The sequence below is a fragment of the Acipenser ruthenus genome, chromosome 10 (genome assembly GCF_902713425.1).
Source record: "Acipenser ruthenus chromosome 10, fAciRut3.2 maternal haplotype, whole genome shotgun sequence".
Classification (NCBI taxonomy): Eukaryota; Metazoa; Chordata; class Actinopteri; order Acipenseriformes; family Acipenseridae; genus Acipenser; species Acipenser ruthenus.
The window spans coordinates 17,092,655-17,108,711 of NC_081198.1; the positions used below are offsets into that span (position 1 = coordinate 17,092,655).

The 16,057-nt window shown below is 36.5% G+C and overlaps 1 protein-coding gene across 2 annotated transcripts in view; it reads right to left on the reverse strand.

Annotated features, from left to right (window-relative positions):
- Positions 1–16,057, reverse strand: part of ttll7 (tubulin tyrosine ligase-like family, member 7) — a 68,376-nt gene that overhangs the window by 44,610 nt on the left and 7,709 nt on the right. Inside the window, exons 2-4 of one of the 2 annotated variants that reach the window (XM_059031887.1) lie at positions 8,722–8,878; positions 7,318–7,443; positions 4,171–4,292 (exon numbers count right to left, since the gene is read on the reverse strand). In XM_059031887.1, the coding sequence (XP_058887870.1) occupies positions 4,171–4,292; positions 7,318–7,443; positions 8,722–8,815 (342 nt within the window). In that variant the 5' untranslated portion in view covers positions 8,816–8,878. Of the gene's footprint in view, positions 1–4,170; positions 4,293–7,317; positions 7,447–8,721; positions 8,879–16,057 lie in introns of both variants that reach the window. The other variant, XM_059031886.1, reaches the window with a different exon arrangement.

Here is a 16,057-nt window from a genome sequence, read left to right on the forward strand (position 1 = left end):
TTTCGGAGGCATGACAGTGTACAAGTGCATAGAATTACAAGAAGCAAAACCTCTGTTGGAAAAAAAAAAGCAAAAGAGACACAGAGATTTAACAAGTCAACAGCTTAAGGAAAGGGCAGCTGTTGTTTTTATTGATTTGATGAAACATAAAGAAATGGTAATCGACTTAAAAACAGTTTGTCTTGAAAATCTAAAAGGTCTGCTACGATAATTCTATGCTTTGATGCGTAATTCAGCTAGTCAAGAGTACTCAATTGTGTTATGTTAGCCTCCGTGCTGGTCTCAATCGCTCCATAAACAGTGCTGACATAAACCGCATTGATAGCCAGTGTTAGTGACCAAGCATTCAAAAATGCCAATCATGTATTTTTGTATTAGCTTCTCCAGATCAGCGGTAGTAAAGCGTGGATAGTGAAAGTTGTCTTTGCCTCCTTTTCTGTATCTGTTCATTATCAACAAAAATACATGATTGGCATTTTTAAACGCTTGGTCGCTAACAAGACTAACACTGAAGGTTATGTCAGCTCTGTTTACGAAGCGACTGAGACCAGCACGGAGGCTTCTTTCATTTGAATTAATTACAATAAATGGAAACGTTGAAAACCTCCAGTTTAATGTTTACAACAAATAATAGAACTTTGTTTGAGGGACTATTTTTTCTCGAAAGTGGAAGGATATATCTTTTTTGTTATTATTATTTCATCCGTTTTATAAGTGGGATAACACCCCAGGGCTTGTGCGTTTTGTTGCATTAACATACAGACGTATGCTAATGCAACACGATGCACGCCCTGTCGTGTGTTACTTTACAAGCTGCTGTGTTGAGTGCACGTCAGTGCAATACAAGAAAACTCCCTTATAACTAATACAGATTCAGACTACTCTGCAGCACAGTCACAGTCAGTTAATTCACTAGTCACTTGTTATTAATAACTCAAAGGACAAAGTAAGAGGGAGCTGAAATGTGCAAGTAATATACAGAAAATGAAATGTCTCTAGCTGTTATGTTATTTTTCCCTTCTATTTTACACAGGGTGGCTGACAAGCGATCTGCCAGCTGAAGTGACCTAACACTGACAGCTAGGAGGAGCTATATTCGAGCTGACAATGCTTTTCTCGATGAAAATGGACAGAATCCAAATGTGGCATACATGCTTGAGTTTCACAGTTGATTATATATATTAGCTGTCCCTAAGGTCTGCAATGGGGTCTGACTTTCAAAGTAAAGGATTATTTTAGAAACAGCTGGGACTTAACTATCCATTACTGCAACCAGACAAAAAACACACACTTCTTACAGTGAAAAGGAGAGCCATTTAATTTGCCTGTTGACAATGAGTGGAACAAAGAGCACCCCTTACAGGGAAGTAATACAAGCATTAATAGAAACAAAATGAATGCTGTTGCGTTTTTGCCACCACCTTGACTACTTCTCACGTGCCTGAACATAAACAAAATGTCCTTAAACCTTCATTTTCATATAGTTACAATCACATACGGATGTGGGTGGGTGCAGGTGAAAGTAGCTGCCTTGTTTTACACTTGCAAGCTCCAATCAGAGAGCTTAACGGAACCGCAACTTCAAATGCACTGACGGTCAGTACAGCAGGTAAAAGAAGGAAAGAAAACTACTGTTCCTACGTGTACAGGGTCAAACCTAAGTGGGACATGGCAATTGGTATTGCCAGTTCTGTACAGTATTACAGCATGTGGTGGATTTAGAGGGGGAAAAAAAGGTAAGAAACTTTTTTTTTTTTCCTGAAAATTAAAGCCACTTCGGACTTCAATTTGGTTTAATTATTTTATTATTATTATTATTTATTTCTTAGCAGACGCCCTTATCCAAGGCGACTTACAATTGTTACAAGATACAGTGCCTTGCGAAAGTATTCGGCCCCCTTGAACTTTGCGACCTTTTGCCACATTTCAGGCTTCAAACATAAAGATATGAAACTGTAATTTTTTGTGAAGAATCAACAACAAGTGGGACACAATCATGAAGTGGAACGAAATTTATTGGATATTTCAAACTTTTTTAACAAATAAAAAACTGAAAAATTGGGCGTGCAAAATTATTCAGCCCCCTTAAGTTAATACTTTGTAGCGCCACCTTTTGCTGCGATTACAGCTGTAAGTCGCTTGGGGTATGTCTCTATCAGTTTTGCACATCGAGAGACTGAAATTTTTGCCCATTCCTCCTTGCAAAACAGCTCAAGCTCAGTGAGGTTGGATGGAGAGCATTTGTGAACAGCAGTTTTCAGTTCTTTCCACAGATTCTCGATTGGATTCAGGTCTGGACTTTGACTTGGCCATTCTAACACCTGGATATGTTTATTTGTGAACCATTCCATTGTAGATTTTGCTTTATGTTTTGGATCATTGTCTTGTTGGAAGACAAATCTCCGTCCCAGTCTCAGGTCTTTTGCAGACTCCATCAGGTTTTCTTCTAGAATGGTCCTGTATTTGGCTCCATCCATCTTCCCATCAATTTTAACCATCTTCCCTGTCCCTGCTGAAGAAAAGCAGGCCCAAACCATGATGCTGCCACCACCATGTTTGACAGTGGGGATGGTGTGTTCAGGGTGATGAGCTGTGTTGCTTTTACGCCAAACATAACGTTTTGCATTGTTGCCAAAAAGTTCGATTTTGGTTTCATCTGACCAGAGCACCTTCTTCCACATGTTTGGTGTGTCTCCCAGGTGGCTTGTGGCAAACTGTAAACGACACTTTTTATGGATATCTTTAAGAAATGGCTTTCTTCTTGCCACTCTTCCATAAAGGCCAGATTTGTGCAGTATACAACTGATTGTTGTCCTATGGACAGAGTCTCCCACCTCAGCTGTAGATCTCTGCAGTTCATCCAGAGTGATCATGGGCCTCTTGGCTGCATCTCTGATCAGTCTTCTCCTTGTATGAGCTGAAAGTTTAGAGGGATGGCCAGGTCTTGGTAGATTTGCAGTGGTCTGATACTCCTTCCATTTCAATATTATCGCTTGCACAGTGCTCCTTGGGATGTTTGAAGCTTGGGAAATCTTTTTGTATCCAAATCCGGCTTTAAACTTCTCCACAACAGTATCTCGGACCTGCCTGGTGTGTTCCTTGTTCTTCATGATGCTCTCTGCGCTTTAAACGGACCTCTGAGACTATCACAGTGCAGGTGCATTTATACGGAGACTTGATTACACACAGGTGGATTCTATTTATCATCATTAGTCATTCAGGTCAACATTGGATCATTCAGAGATCCTCACTGAACTTCTGGAGAGAGTTTGCTGCACTGAAAGTAAAGGGGCTGAATAATTTTGCACGCCCAATTTTTCCGTTTTTTATTTGTTAAAAAAGTTTTAAATATCCAATAAATTTTGTTCCACTTCATGATTGTGTCCCACTTGTTGTTGATTCTTCACAAAAAATTACAGTTTCATATCTTTATGTTTGAAGCCTGAAATGTGGCAAAAGGTCACAAAGTTCAAGGGGGCCGAATACTTTCGCAAGGCACTGTATCTATGCATAGGTTAAACCTGTGTGTAAAGTACACTGCTGCTAGCCAAAATGTATGTCTACTTGACTTAGTTTCTTATTAGTATTATTTTTTTAAGCCATGAATGTATTTTTACACATAGGATACATTCCTCATACATTATGTATTTTAATACTGGTAATTTACATTTTAGGATAGCGGGTGTTTTTTGTATTAGAAATTGTTAAAATAAAATTACAAATATATAACCACGATATTTTATGTATAGTTTTTGGTTGTGATTTTGATCCTACCTTTTTTCTTAATTTTTTTTTAATTCCTGTAAATAATAATATAAAAATGATTATTGCAATTGTTTTTCTTGAGATCAGCGAATGCTGAATTTTTGGTAGTTCCTGGAAGTTAAAAACATATTTAAAAACATATTTGTTTGAGTTAGCTTATTTTTGAGCTGGACTGATTGCCCAATGCCTTTCCTTTCTTTTTTTTTCTTTTTATTCTAAAGTCCCCTGTGATGCTCTGCATGAAGAGCGCTATATAAAATCAAACTGAAAAAAAGGATTTTGAGAAACCCCAAACTTAATGCTCAACACATTTCCTTAAACGGATGATGGTGTACAGCCTGGTCTAAATGAGATATACTGCAATTATTGCAGGAGGGAATACAAATAGAAACACATGTAATATACCTGATAGTTCCTGAGCTCAGCGATTTTCTCATGCTGTACCGCAGAGTCGTTCCAGATGAGATTAGCTGTGTCATCTTCATCTCGGGTTTTCATAAACACCATCTCATCTATAACTACACGAACTGCACAAAAGAAAAACAAGCACAGACTCATTTGACCTAATACCCCTAATTATTAAGTGTGTATGCATGTGCAGGTTATGAAATATGCCAGTAACATGAACGGATAAAATATAAACTGGTTGGAATAGCTTTGGAAATTCTACTGTTCAAGTTGTAATAAACAGCCCTGAACTCACTTAAGTTCACAAATTAGGCAAAACAACAATTCTAGTACAAACAATGTATAATAGCATGTAGGCTAAGGGCAGGCAAATGGATAACACACAGGCATAACACACAATTTAACCTTTTCAGTACCTACAACATTGGAACCTGGCCACGTTTCACTTCCGGTTTACATGTGGTTTGCAATGATTGCGACAGACGCAACACTTTAGTACATCTACCCCTAAATCTTTTGAACCAGCACAACTGGCTGAAAACCAGTAAACCACCAGTTCTGACCAGCATATACCTGTCATTGCTGGGACATCAGGGGTGTCCAACATTTGTCTTGAAATTAAGGCTTCTATCTTTGAGGTATTTAAACTGCAAAATGGTGCATTTTCACAGTAATAACTCCCCTGGGTTATTACTGTATTTCAGCATTTCAAAGTACTCTGTATATTTACTGTAATGCCTATTCAAAATCCCATTCCATTAAATGCTAGATGACCAATGTACCTGTGACCCTTTTAAAAGTGCTATTTATTATTCAATGAGAATTATGTAACCTCAACATTCCTAGACAATGAGTCTAGCTATTAATATTTTTGAAGCAGATATGATTCACTTTGAAACAATAAGCCAAAAGATTAATTCTGCTCTCCAATGAATTTTAGTATACATCCATCCATCCATCATCATTAACTGCTTTCCCGGCATACACAGGGTGCAAGGCGAGACTACACCCTGGACAGGATGCCAGTCCATTGCAGGGCACCACACACACAGAGGGCAATTTAGAGTGACCAATCAACCTGGACAGCATGTCTTTGGACTGTGGGAGAAAACCGGAGTACCTGGAGAAAACCCACGCAAATACAGGGAGAACATGCAAACTCCACACAGACAGTACCCTAGGCCGGATTCAAACCTAGGACCCTGGTGCTGTGAGGCAGCAGCGCTAACCACTATGCCACCGTGCCGCCCTATTTTAGTATACACATACATCAAATTTAGCACCAAAGAAATATCCCACCAAATGTATTTATAGTGAATGCTGAATGTGCAGATGGCAATGAAATCATAACCCACCAATGTTATTTATTTGAATTATTTTATTAAGCCAGTTATAGCACATCCTAATTGGGCCTGAGTGTAGGTCTTTTCTATTTAGTCCAGAAAATAATAAAACTGAATTTCACAAAACCAATGAAATTATTCTCTGGATATTACCTTTTGTGTTTGGGTATTCATTGTGTAGGTGTAATATTGAACACACATCACAAACATGTTTTAAAATGCAATATATGGAAGCAGTACATGAATATCTGTTTCACTCTTTCTAATTCTAGCTTTTGTCAATGGGAAGGAAACAAAGCCAGTGTGTTCGACCATTAAAAGTTACCTGGTCCCATTAAACACAGACTTTTTTTGTGGTGCACAACAAGAAGTGATGCCGTTCCCCATAGGACGCCATTGAAAGGGTGTCGTACTCATGTTGCTTCTAAACATTTTAAAATGAATAACCCATATGTGTACGTTTCATTAGTAAAACACATGACTAAAACACTCATCTCCAGTTTGTTAATCCACTTTGCAATGTTCAATTTAAAACAGGTGAAACCTTTAAGATTGATAATTTGACTGTATGCTGTTTTGTATAGGCTACAATCTGACAGTACATGGCCTTTCATTTCAAAAGGACCCAGGATGGTAAGTTATCCAAAGAGCTTACATTAATAGTTTAATTTAAATACAATTTTTCATACAACCGATTAACATTTTATTTGATTACATTTTGTTTGGTATTTTGTTTTAAATACAGTACCTGTACTGTACATTTAATGGATTTATTCTTTTTTTCCGTACAGTGTTGTGTATTATTGTATGCACAACTTACACATAAGAATCAATTCAGTGAACGCTGTTTGTGCATATAGTAGTATTTAGACATGGGAATAGTTCAATTACAAAACTAAACAAACAAGATTTTGTATTGGTATTTAAAGGAAATATGAGTAAATGTTGAATTCAAAACGTCTGTTTTAGTGTTTTATATACAAAGTTCTCCTCTATTTTTTGTCCAGTAACAAAATTCACAGCATATTTGCACATGGTTCTGGTTCCTAGTTTCTGTACTCAATACCAGTGTCTTATTTTTATATTAACTGCACTCATTTTTTGCAATTTTAAAACAGCAGAAACTTATACTATGATTCCAGTTGGTGAAATCTTTTTGTGACCGCCACTGAATATCAGAAAGTTGTAAACTTCGGCTATAGATGACTGCAAAGTCATTGCAAACATGTTGCACTTTCATTAGCTACACAGGTCTCTCTCAAATGTGCAGTTTAAAAAGAAACACGTGTTATAGCACACATGTATTTTAATTTAAAACATGATCGCTGGTACTACTTTAGGTTAAAGGAAGCTCTCGGTTAATATGCCTTATTCTTGGGTTATCTATTTGCACTTGCACGCTTTACTTGGATCATTTTACCTCAGCATTGTCTTCTGGGTCAAAGCATGTTACAAGCTGATAGCATGTCAGTCAACAGGGGAAGCAGTTGATTGGTTATTGACAGGAAAGAAGCCAGTGAAGGGGAGGGGACCATTTCATTCTCCAGATGAAATGATGCAGGAAGTACAAGACGGTCTAAAAGCATGGCGGTAAACAGAGATTTCTTTAGCCTAGTGTAGTACCAGATATCATGTTTTGAAATTAAAATACATGTTTGTTATAGCATGTGTTTCTTTCAAACTGCACATCTGAGACCTATAAAATGAATAGAGGAATGTTATGGAACTATTTTGTTAGGTACATTTACTATAGTCAAAAACAGCAACCTTAAACAACTGGTTAACATGAATTACTGCTTACCTATTTCATATTTTGTTCCAGCCACATTTGCAGAGATAGTCCCTTTCTTCTTCTTCTTCTGTCTCACTTTTCTTTTACCACTACTTTGAAATGGGGATTCAGACTGCAGGGGGGATGTCCCGTGATCTTCTGAAAAAAATGATTTGTTGTCATCACGTCTTTCTTGTTTTTAATTACCATACAATACAAGGACGCATTAGTGGTTAACAAACAGCCAAGGTCTCCGAAATACAATACTGGTACATTATAGATAACTGCACCTTAATTAACTGGCAGACAAGAGCACAGCAATATGCAGGCAATGTATCACTGTGGTATTGATTGACACAGCTCTTGAACTTTATATATATATATATATATATATATATATATATATATATATATATACTATATATATATATATATATATATATATATATATATATATATATATATATATATATATATATATTATTTTACTATGGGACAAATACAGCCAGGAAACCAAAAGAATGCAAATTATTTTTTAAATTAGGCACTTTGGAGCCTCTTGGAATTAACCTTCTACTTGGAAGTCATCATGTCATTGTCCTCTGGAACTTGTTCATAACTGCAGCTTGCTTACGCACTGCTTTTTCCATACAGATTAAGAAGGACTTGTAGTCTGGAATGTCCTGATATAATAGGCTTTTTTTGTATCAATTCATATTTGCATAGCTACATTAACTTTTTTAGATATTTTTTAAAACTGTATTAACAAAATATTATTCACTTACAAAAACAAACATAAAAAAAAAATGATTTACAAATTCAAGACAATTCAGTATTTAATAGGCAACCAAATACAATTAGATTGTGTATTGTCAGTGGCACTCTATGCTTTTTCCCCTTGCAGTACATAACCCCAACTATAAAAAAAAAAAAGAGAAAAAGTTAACCGCAGACAGTAAACGGGTCCTTACAGTTTCTCTGCTATTGCAGAAAATACACTTATCAGAACCCCCTTGTTGGATAATAGTAAGGAAAGAGTTAGGCCACAACGGTGTGCAACACTCTCCACTGTAAGTCTCCTACTTGCTTCTGCAATGGTGCTTATACAGAGCCCTCCAGGCTGGAACAAAGGTCTCTTCTACATTTAATTTTTTATGCCATGTGTCTGGAAGTTCCTTAATGTTTTTAAAGTGTTTCACACACATTCTGTACAGATCTTTCTTATCAATTTCACTAAAGTGTATCATATAGTGATCCCCAAACAGTAAAAGCTCCCCTGCGCTGTCCTGACTCTGCTCTTCAGCTGGTCTAGCCTGTAACTCAAACCCTGGGGTCTCTAACTCTAGGCTGACAGTACCAGATAGATAGATATATCTACTGAAAAGCTACAATACCACTTCCATGCTAGTTCAAAATGTCTGCTTCAGCACTTACCTCCATCATTACGAAAAGAGGGCATTGCACACTTTGAAGATTTGATGACACGGTCTGAATTTTCTGCCAGGCTCTCTGGATTCTGGGCAGGCATCCACAGATCTTTTTTATCTTAATTGCTTTTTAACACCATTGCGGCATGTATAATCTCCAGGCTCTAGAAGGGAGAATAATGTTGCTGTTTATATGGGAAATAAAATACACATACACAGTAGGGTTACACTATATCCAAGCATCGCCAGTCCTTATTAAAGTTGATTCCACACTGCAGAGTTAAAATTTTGCTTCAGGCTACCAAGAGCAATCTGTTCATTCGGGATGAATATTCGATCTGTGCTCCCAAGAGATTGCAACACCAATCTGATGTGCGCCGTTTCACAGAAATGAGCTTTTGTTAATGGCCAGTCATTTTTTTCTAACTGCAGAGCTGTCAAATATGAGCACATGTGCAATGGAGCACTTGTATTAACCTCCACATTGTTTTCATAGTGCAGTCTTGTGCAGGGGTTACCACTCCAATCTACCTCACCATTACCTCCACTGTGTTTCTGCATCTCGGGATCTCATTCCACTGCATGTTCCGTCGGTCACAAAAGGATCTGCTACTGTGCAGTTTTTTAAAAATCAACTCTTACCTAAACTACAGTCTTCTTACCAATTTCACAGTTTCTACACCTTGCAGTCTTATCTACTATCCATTTAGTATGGTTTCTCTGCATTTATCATGTGTTTTACTGTGCTAGGATTTCCTACCTTTGCTATGCTTTTACAATGGTATTTTTTATAGGTGCAATTCATTTAAATATCTTATATATATATATATATATATATATATATATATATATATATATATATATATATATATATAAGATTGCTTTACTGTGTGGGTTATGAATCCTCAAAAGGTTTGTAAAGGTTATTTTCTTCCACTGCCTAAAAAGATTACCCGTTTCTGTTCTATTTCCATAACTAATGAATACTGTTGTTTTCCCGCTATTGTACTTGTATATATACAGTAGTAGCATAGTGTCTCACAGTCATGTTTCATTTTACATTCAGTTTTACATTATTATCAATCAATCACTCTTTATTTTATATAGCGCCTTTCATAGTGGACCACCATCACAAAGCGCTATTACTGTTGCACATTCTAAGAAAAATTAAAACAGGTATCTATCTGCCCTAATTAGAGAAATATTTATTTTTGAATATGCTTGAAAGGCAAAAGCATTCTTAAACTATGTACAATAGACGTTTTGCTTCTGAAATATAACTCAAAATACAATATTGGAATTGTACTGAGGGTTATCTTCTTTGTTTAAGCATTAGGCTGTGTAGTTTTGTAATACAGCACTGTGTAACAATCTTTCAGCAGCTGTCGACTCCTGGTTCTGTGTCTTCTGCTTACTTTCACCTCCACTATATAATTACAGTAGTTTGGATGTGGTAACACTGGAGTGCCACTGTCAGTTCCACTTAATATTCATTGTGCTTAATTACTCTTCACACTCCACCACTGTAAAGCGGCCCTTGCAGATGTGTTCGGTGAAAAGACACAATCAGAATTCCCCCAGCTGCAGGACCAGAGAATGCGTTCTCTGTAATCGTACACCCATCACATCACATTTTAAAATGAGACCTCCGGTGGTGCTATACAAGTAAAAGCAAATTAAAACAGGCTATTTTCACAAGGCTCACAAAATTAATCTCATCGTGTACACAGTGGCTACATAAATCTAAGCTTACCACAGCGTGTAAAACTAACACATCAAAAGCAGTCCCCTGCTGACAGAGCTGTGTGATCTGTACCCATTATTTAAATGAGGTCACAATTAGAATAAAAGATGAGCCAGTTTGTGGTGTAAATACTAGGAGAAGCTGACAGGGCTGGAGTTGATGACACCTAAGGTTCCCAGGAGTGATATTATATTCTGCAGTCAATGTTAAACACAATTGAAGAGGAGGAGTTTGTATAAGTATTTGTATAACTGTGTACAAGGGCTGGACAAAATCTAGAAACACAACATGTAAAATAAATCCCTGACAGATTATGTGATATACAATAATCAGCATTCTGTAGTGAAAGCTACATCTCCCAGATGCAAGTCATTTGGATCATGATGGACAAGACCATAGGTTGGACTTTACCTCAACAGTTATACTGAACATACTGGCCCCTCCAATAACACAGGCTGCAAAAAAAAAAAAAAAAACTCACCACAAGGGGGCCTCTGTTCATTTGGCTTTGTGCCACCACACACAGGTAGCTCTGTAGTTTGTGAAGCTGCAGTGTGAAGTTGCTGCAAGGTTGTTTTTTTTTAATTATTATTTATTAAGAAAATATATATACATTTTATTATTATTTGAATGCCCAGTTGCCAAAACATTCGTGTGTTCACATTTTCTGTATACAATTCTAAATTCTGAGTACTGCAGTCCACAGTTTCATCCTATTAACTGAAAAAAAAGTGTATACATTTTGTCCACAAGGTGGCATTTGAAACACTCAGTGTTTGTTTGCTAGTTTGTTTTGGTGAATACACATTTTAATTAACCCTTTCAACGTATTAAAGCCCTCTGCACTGCTAATATAAACAGTGACTGCTTGGTCTTTAGATTCTACAGTATAGAGGATTGTTATTATGCAGGGGTGCACTGAGGTTAATGGTCACTGTTGTTCTATGGCATGTGTGGTGCAGCGGGACCTATTAGGATCCACCAGGCAGTTTTACGTCTCACCTCCGAGTGGCTCCTTTCACAGCACTGCACCCACTCACACACTATATTGCTTTGCTGGTAGCAAAGACCACGTCTTCAATTAGCTCTGGCACAAAATTCAACCTATGCCTTTTAAATTCAGAGAAGAATGCTGCTTTTTAACAGCTGAACTTTTAAAAACATTTCAAAAGGAAACACAGCTACAGAGCTGGACGAAGTACAGTACAAATGTACTGAGATTGTTTGTACTGTAAAACAATTTCAATGTAAGTTATTGAAAGAGTCCAAGACAATTAGTACCTGTTGTTTTTTAATCTTATTGTTCCTGCAGTCTAAAAGCCTGTATCTTCAAAAATCCAAAGCAGCAGTTATAAAATGTCTCGCAATTAAAGTTGAATTGAAAAACATGCAGTATGCAATCTTCAGATTATTATCCTCATGAATAATCTTAATGTAATAAAATACAAAGAGCAAATGTGTTCATTATTTCAGCCTCAATGTCTCACTTTCAATATGAAATATATTGAATTATTAAAAACCTGTCTAAAGCTGTTCAGAAGACATACTACACTGTCGCAATGCACATCCATCCCTCAACTTGCAGAGCAGATAGATAAAAATATATTGTGTTAGTGCAAAAAACGCAACAAAATAGTTACTTGCACAGTTTATTTTCTTCCATGGAAAGATTGAAACCCTGATATTCCCAGTTTCCAACATGGTACAGTGTGCCAGAAATATAAATAAGTCTGTACAGCATATACAGAGAAAGTAAGTTATTGCATAACCCTTATTAAGTTTGCCACAGTAATTTTGTATTTGTATCATAGTTTACCATGCTTTACCATACCTCTCTGTGCTTGACAATGCTTACCTATGCTTCACCATGCTTTATTACACTTTGCTATGATTTTACTCTGGAAGAATTTTATAAGGGAACAAATGTCTATATTGACAGTATTGTACAGTAGAACCACCCATGTACAAACACCCCTTAAAACCAGAAACAAGGTTCTTATGAAAGACGTAAAGATGCCACGCTGTGAATTTCATTCATTTTATCAGTTAAACAGTCTTGTTGACTGATTTCTTATTATTCTTCTTTACGTTTATGATGTATAACATTTTATAATATAGTACAGACACATTCAACCTTTGAAAATATTTACAGATATCAGTCTTATGAACATCCTTCGTTCTCTATGTTTATAAAACTAAGGCTCTACAGTGCTGTATGTGGTATAGCTTTTGTAACAGATAAAAAAAATAAAATGACAAATCTCTGGATATACGAGATGCATCCCAAGCTGGGATTACAGCTGGCTAGCAGGTGACATTCCCTGAAGCACAGTTGCCCCTTGAGCAAAATTTCATTTTCCAAAAAGCCTGGCTGCTGCATATTTTAAATGTTATGCTTTTCTCATAGCTGCTGCCTGGCCATTGGCCAAACACAATGAGCTGCATCCTTATCTACAGCGCTTGAAATCCTGTAACATTGTATTATTATTATTATTATTATTATTATTATTATTATTATTAAGCTTTATTTCTCTCCAAAATTGGATCTGTAAAGTAGGGTCACATAAGGGTGTTCTCTGGGCAATGTGAAAAATAGATTCAGAGCTGGGTAAAAATATCTGAGACAAGGTTATTTTCACTCAATTCATCACTCCAATAACATTTTAAGCACTGATAACATATAACGAAAGCTTTGAGCATTTAGAACTATGAATGACCTTATCGTATTTATGACACTTACATTGTTTTTAATCTGGTAGAAGCAGGTGTGGATTGTCTTGTGCAGTAAAGAATAGTGCACAAGTAATTCAAACTGGCTGCATACAGTAGCCTATAAATAGAGTAGCATGTTGAGAGACAGAAGCTGCCATGATTAGCAAAAGAGACGGCAGGGTAACTCATTAACAACTGTGAGAAATTGTAACCCTGCCTTTATAAATAACTGATAACCCCATCCTTACATTTTCTATTTCGTAAACCTTGTGTCAGCTGTAGCTGCAGCGACGTTCCAATGGTAAACTAGAGATGGAATTAGTGGGCTGTGAAATGAGTTTGGTAATAATTTTCCAGCTGACAATTGCATTTATGTTATTAAAAAAAACACAGTACACTAGTGCATGAGTTACAATTACAGTCTAGCCTACTGTTTAAAAAAAAAAAAACACTATTCAGATCTTTTTAAGAACCAATACAGAATATTCAGCTTCTAAAAAAAAAACACGGAATTAGCATCTGGTATCCCCACCAATCTGCTTTCTTGAAATCCTTGCTTTTATCAATCTGTGTACAAATCTAAATGCATTTACAAATTTTACGAACGCTTTGAAAGATTCCTTTCCATTTTGGTACTGTATATGTATTAGCCCTTCATTGTACAGTAAGTGCTATAATGAATGATATATTTCAGGAATATTAAACTATGTTAATAAGAGACACTGTACTGTAGCAATGTAGCCTCCATGTCACAACTAAGTGCATTTAATCACTGTGCCACCCTGTAAGATATACATCTGCTTAATTTGGTAAATTAAGACCACCAAAGATAATGCAAACTAATGACTGTTTTGTAGTGCTAGTCTAATGTACCATAGTCACTAAAAATCTACAGTGTTTGGGATATGCTTATGTTTACATAGAGTATATAGTTACTAGAAATGATTATGCTTTATTCAGAAATCAGTCAGAAAAATTCAATGAAACTGAGCCGGTGATAGGAAGCAGATCAGGTCCCATCCAATCCTTGGACTCGCTGTTTGAGACTGCCGGTCAATAAGCAGGAGGAACACAAGGCTCATGTGTCTTCTTCCTATGCCACTACAGGGTAAAGGCTAGTTCATTCATACCCCACCCATCCTTTTACCTTTTACATCTATACACATAAAGCACTAGCAAATCAAACCATTCTATTACACTTCTTGCTTTTTAGTGCCCTGAACAGAATGTAAAAAGTCAAGTCAGTCTAATTGAATTCAGGGTCAAGTGCTACAGTAACAGTCTATTTAAAATGCAGTGACTAAGCAGGGCCAAATAAGCTTTTTTTCTTGTCACTATTTAGCCACTACAGTATGTCCTGAGAGAAAAGTCAAGGCTTTTTTTTATTTTTTATTAAATTGTATTCACAGCTCTACCAAAATTTAACTACTGTAAGCTTTTACTGAGGCAGAGTTGGTGCTGAAGCTGGGCACTACATTTCATAATGTCATTGGACACAAATACTACATACACATGTTCTGTACAAACTATGCAACTTCAATTGGAAAATAATAAATGAACAGTTTGGAAATAAAATCCTTTAAAATACAAAAATGAACTAGGGTTGTTGAAACGTTTACAATACAGTAACAAACAGCAGTTGTTCAGAAACATAGTGTCTACACTTTAATAAATAAGAAAAAACGTTTAGAGCTGTGTTTTTAATGGGCAGCTGGCAGCAACTGTGCATGAAGCCGAGTTATCAATATGTGCAGCTTCAGAATCCATGAGGAGGCCTAAGGCCCATGTCTTAGGCCTCCTTTTTTTTTGGCCCAGAATCAAATCAAGATCAGCTGCATCCAAGGCTGCTGTGCCAGCTACTATACCGGGAGGCCAAAGCAGCAATAGGCTTTTATTCCTTGTGGGATAAAACCCTTTTGCTTTATCAAATGTTGCTGCTACACATACAGTATTTAATGCCTGGAATCTACATACGTAGTAATGCTGAACTGAACATTGTACTGCAGTAGTACTCTTTCTATGGGAGGGGATAGAGGCAGGGTTATATAATTGATACTATAGAGTAACATACTGAAGCGTGGTAGAGTAACATACTGAAGCTACTTTACAGTACAGTGTGAACACAGGATGACCAAAACTATTTAAATAAATAAATAAATAAATAAATAACAAATTAATAAATCCCGATGATCTTATTAGCACAATACCACACATCAAGAGCAATATGAGGTTGACCCCTGTAACTATAAGACTCACCCCAGGATTTTGTTTAATTGGGAGGAGTCATTGCTCCATCTCCTGAACCCCACAAATGCTCCAAATACTGAATACAGAAAAAAGATACTACTGTATCCCAACATCTTACAGTACCTGCAAGTGTTACTGAACAGGCTGGTTTAAAACACACCACACTACTTTCCATAGCTTCCTGCTTTGTTATACGTATTCCGGTAATGTCTTTTTCAACATTATGATATTTTATTAACATATCCCTTGTCGTTAATTAGTTTCGTTATTTTCGTGTTACATCAGTTATGCATCTGGTCTTCCTATCAAAATGTCTTCTGAATTCAAAACATTGCCTAGTTGAATTCAACCTGTTCAATCAGAAACATTTCACTGGCTCCTGACTCCTCTCACAAAGTTCAGCATTTTGATTGGTCTAACCACTATACTGTGCAGCTTGAGTTTCCTTGTCCCGAATGTTGTAGCTACAGATGAAAGCAAATATAAAACAAAAGGGAATAAGGTTTTTTGATTTTATGTCAAATTAAATTTATCACAGACAACCAATATCTTTACTTAGTCTGCCTGAGTCAATGTCCACTGTAATCCTTGATAATTGATTACTTAAGAACAATTAATTATCAGCATTAAGTGGCACTCT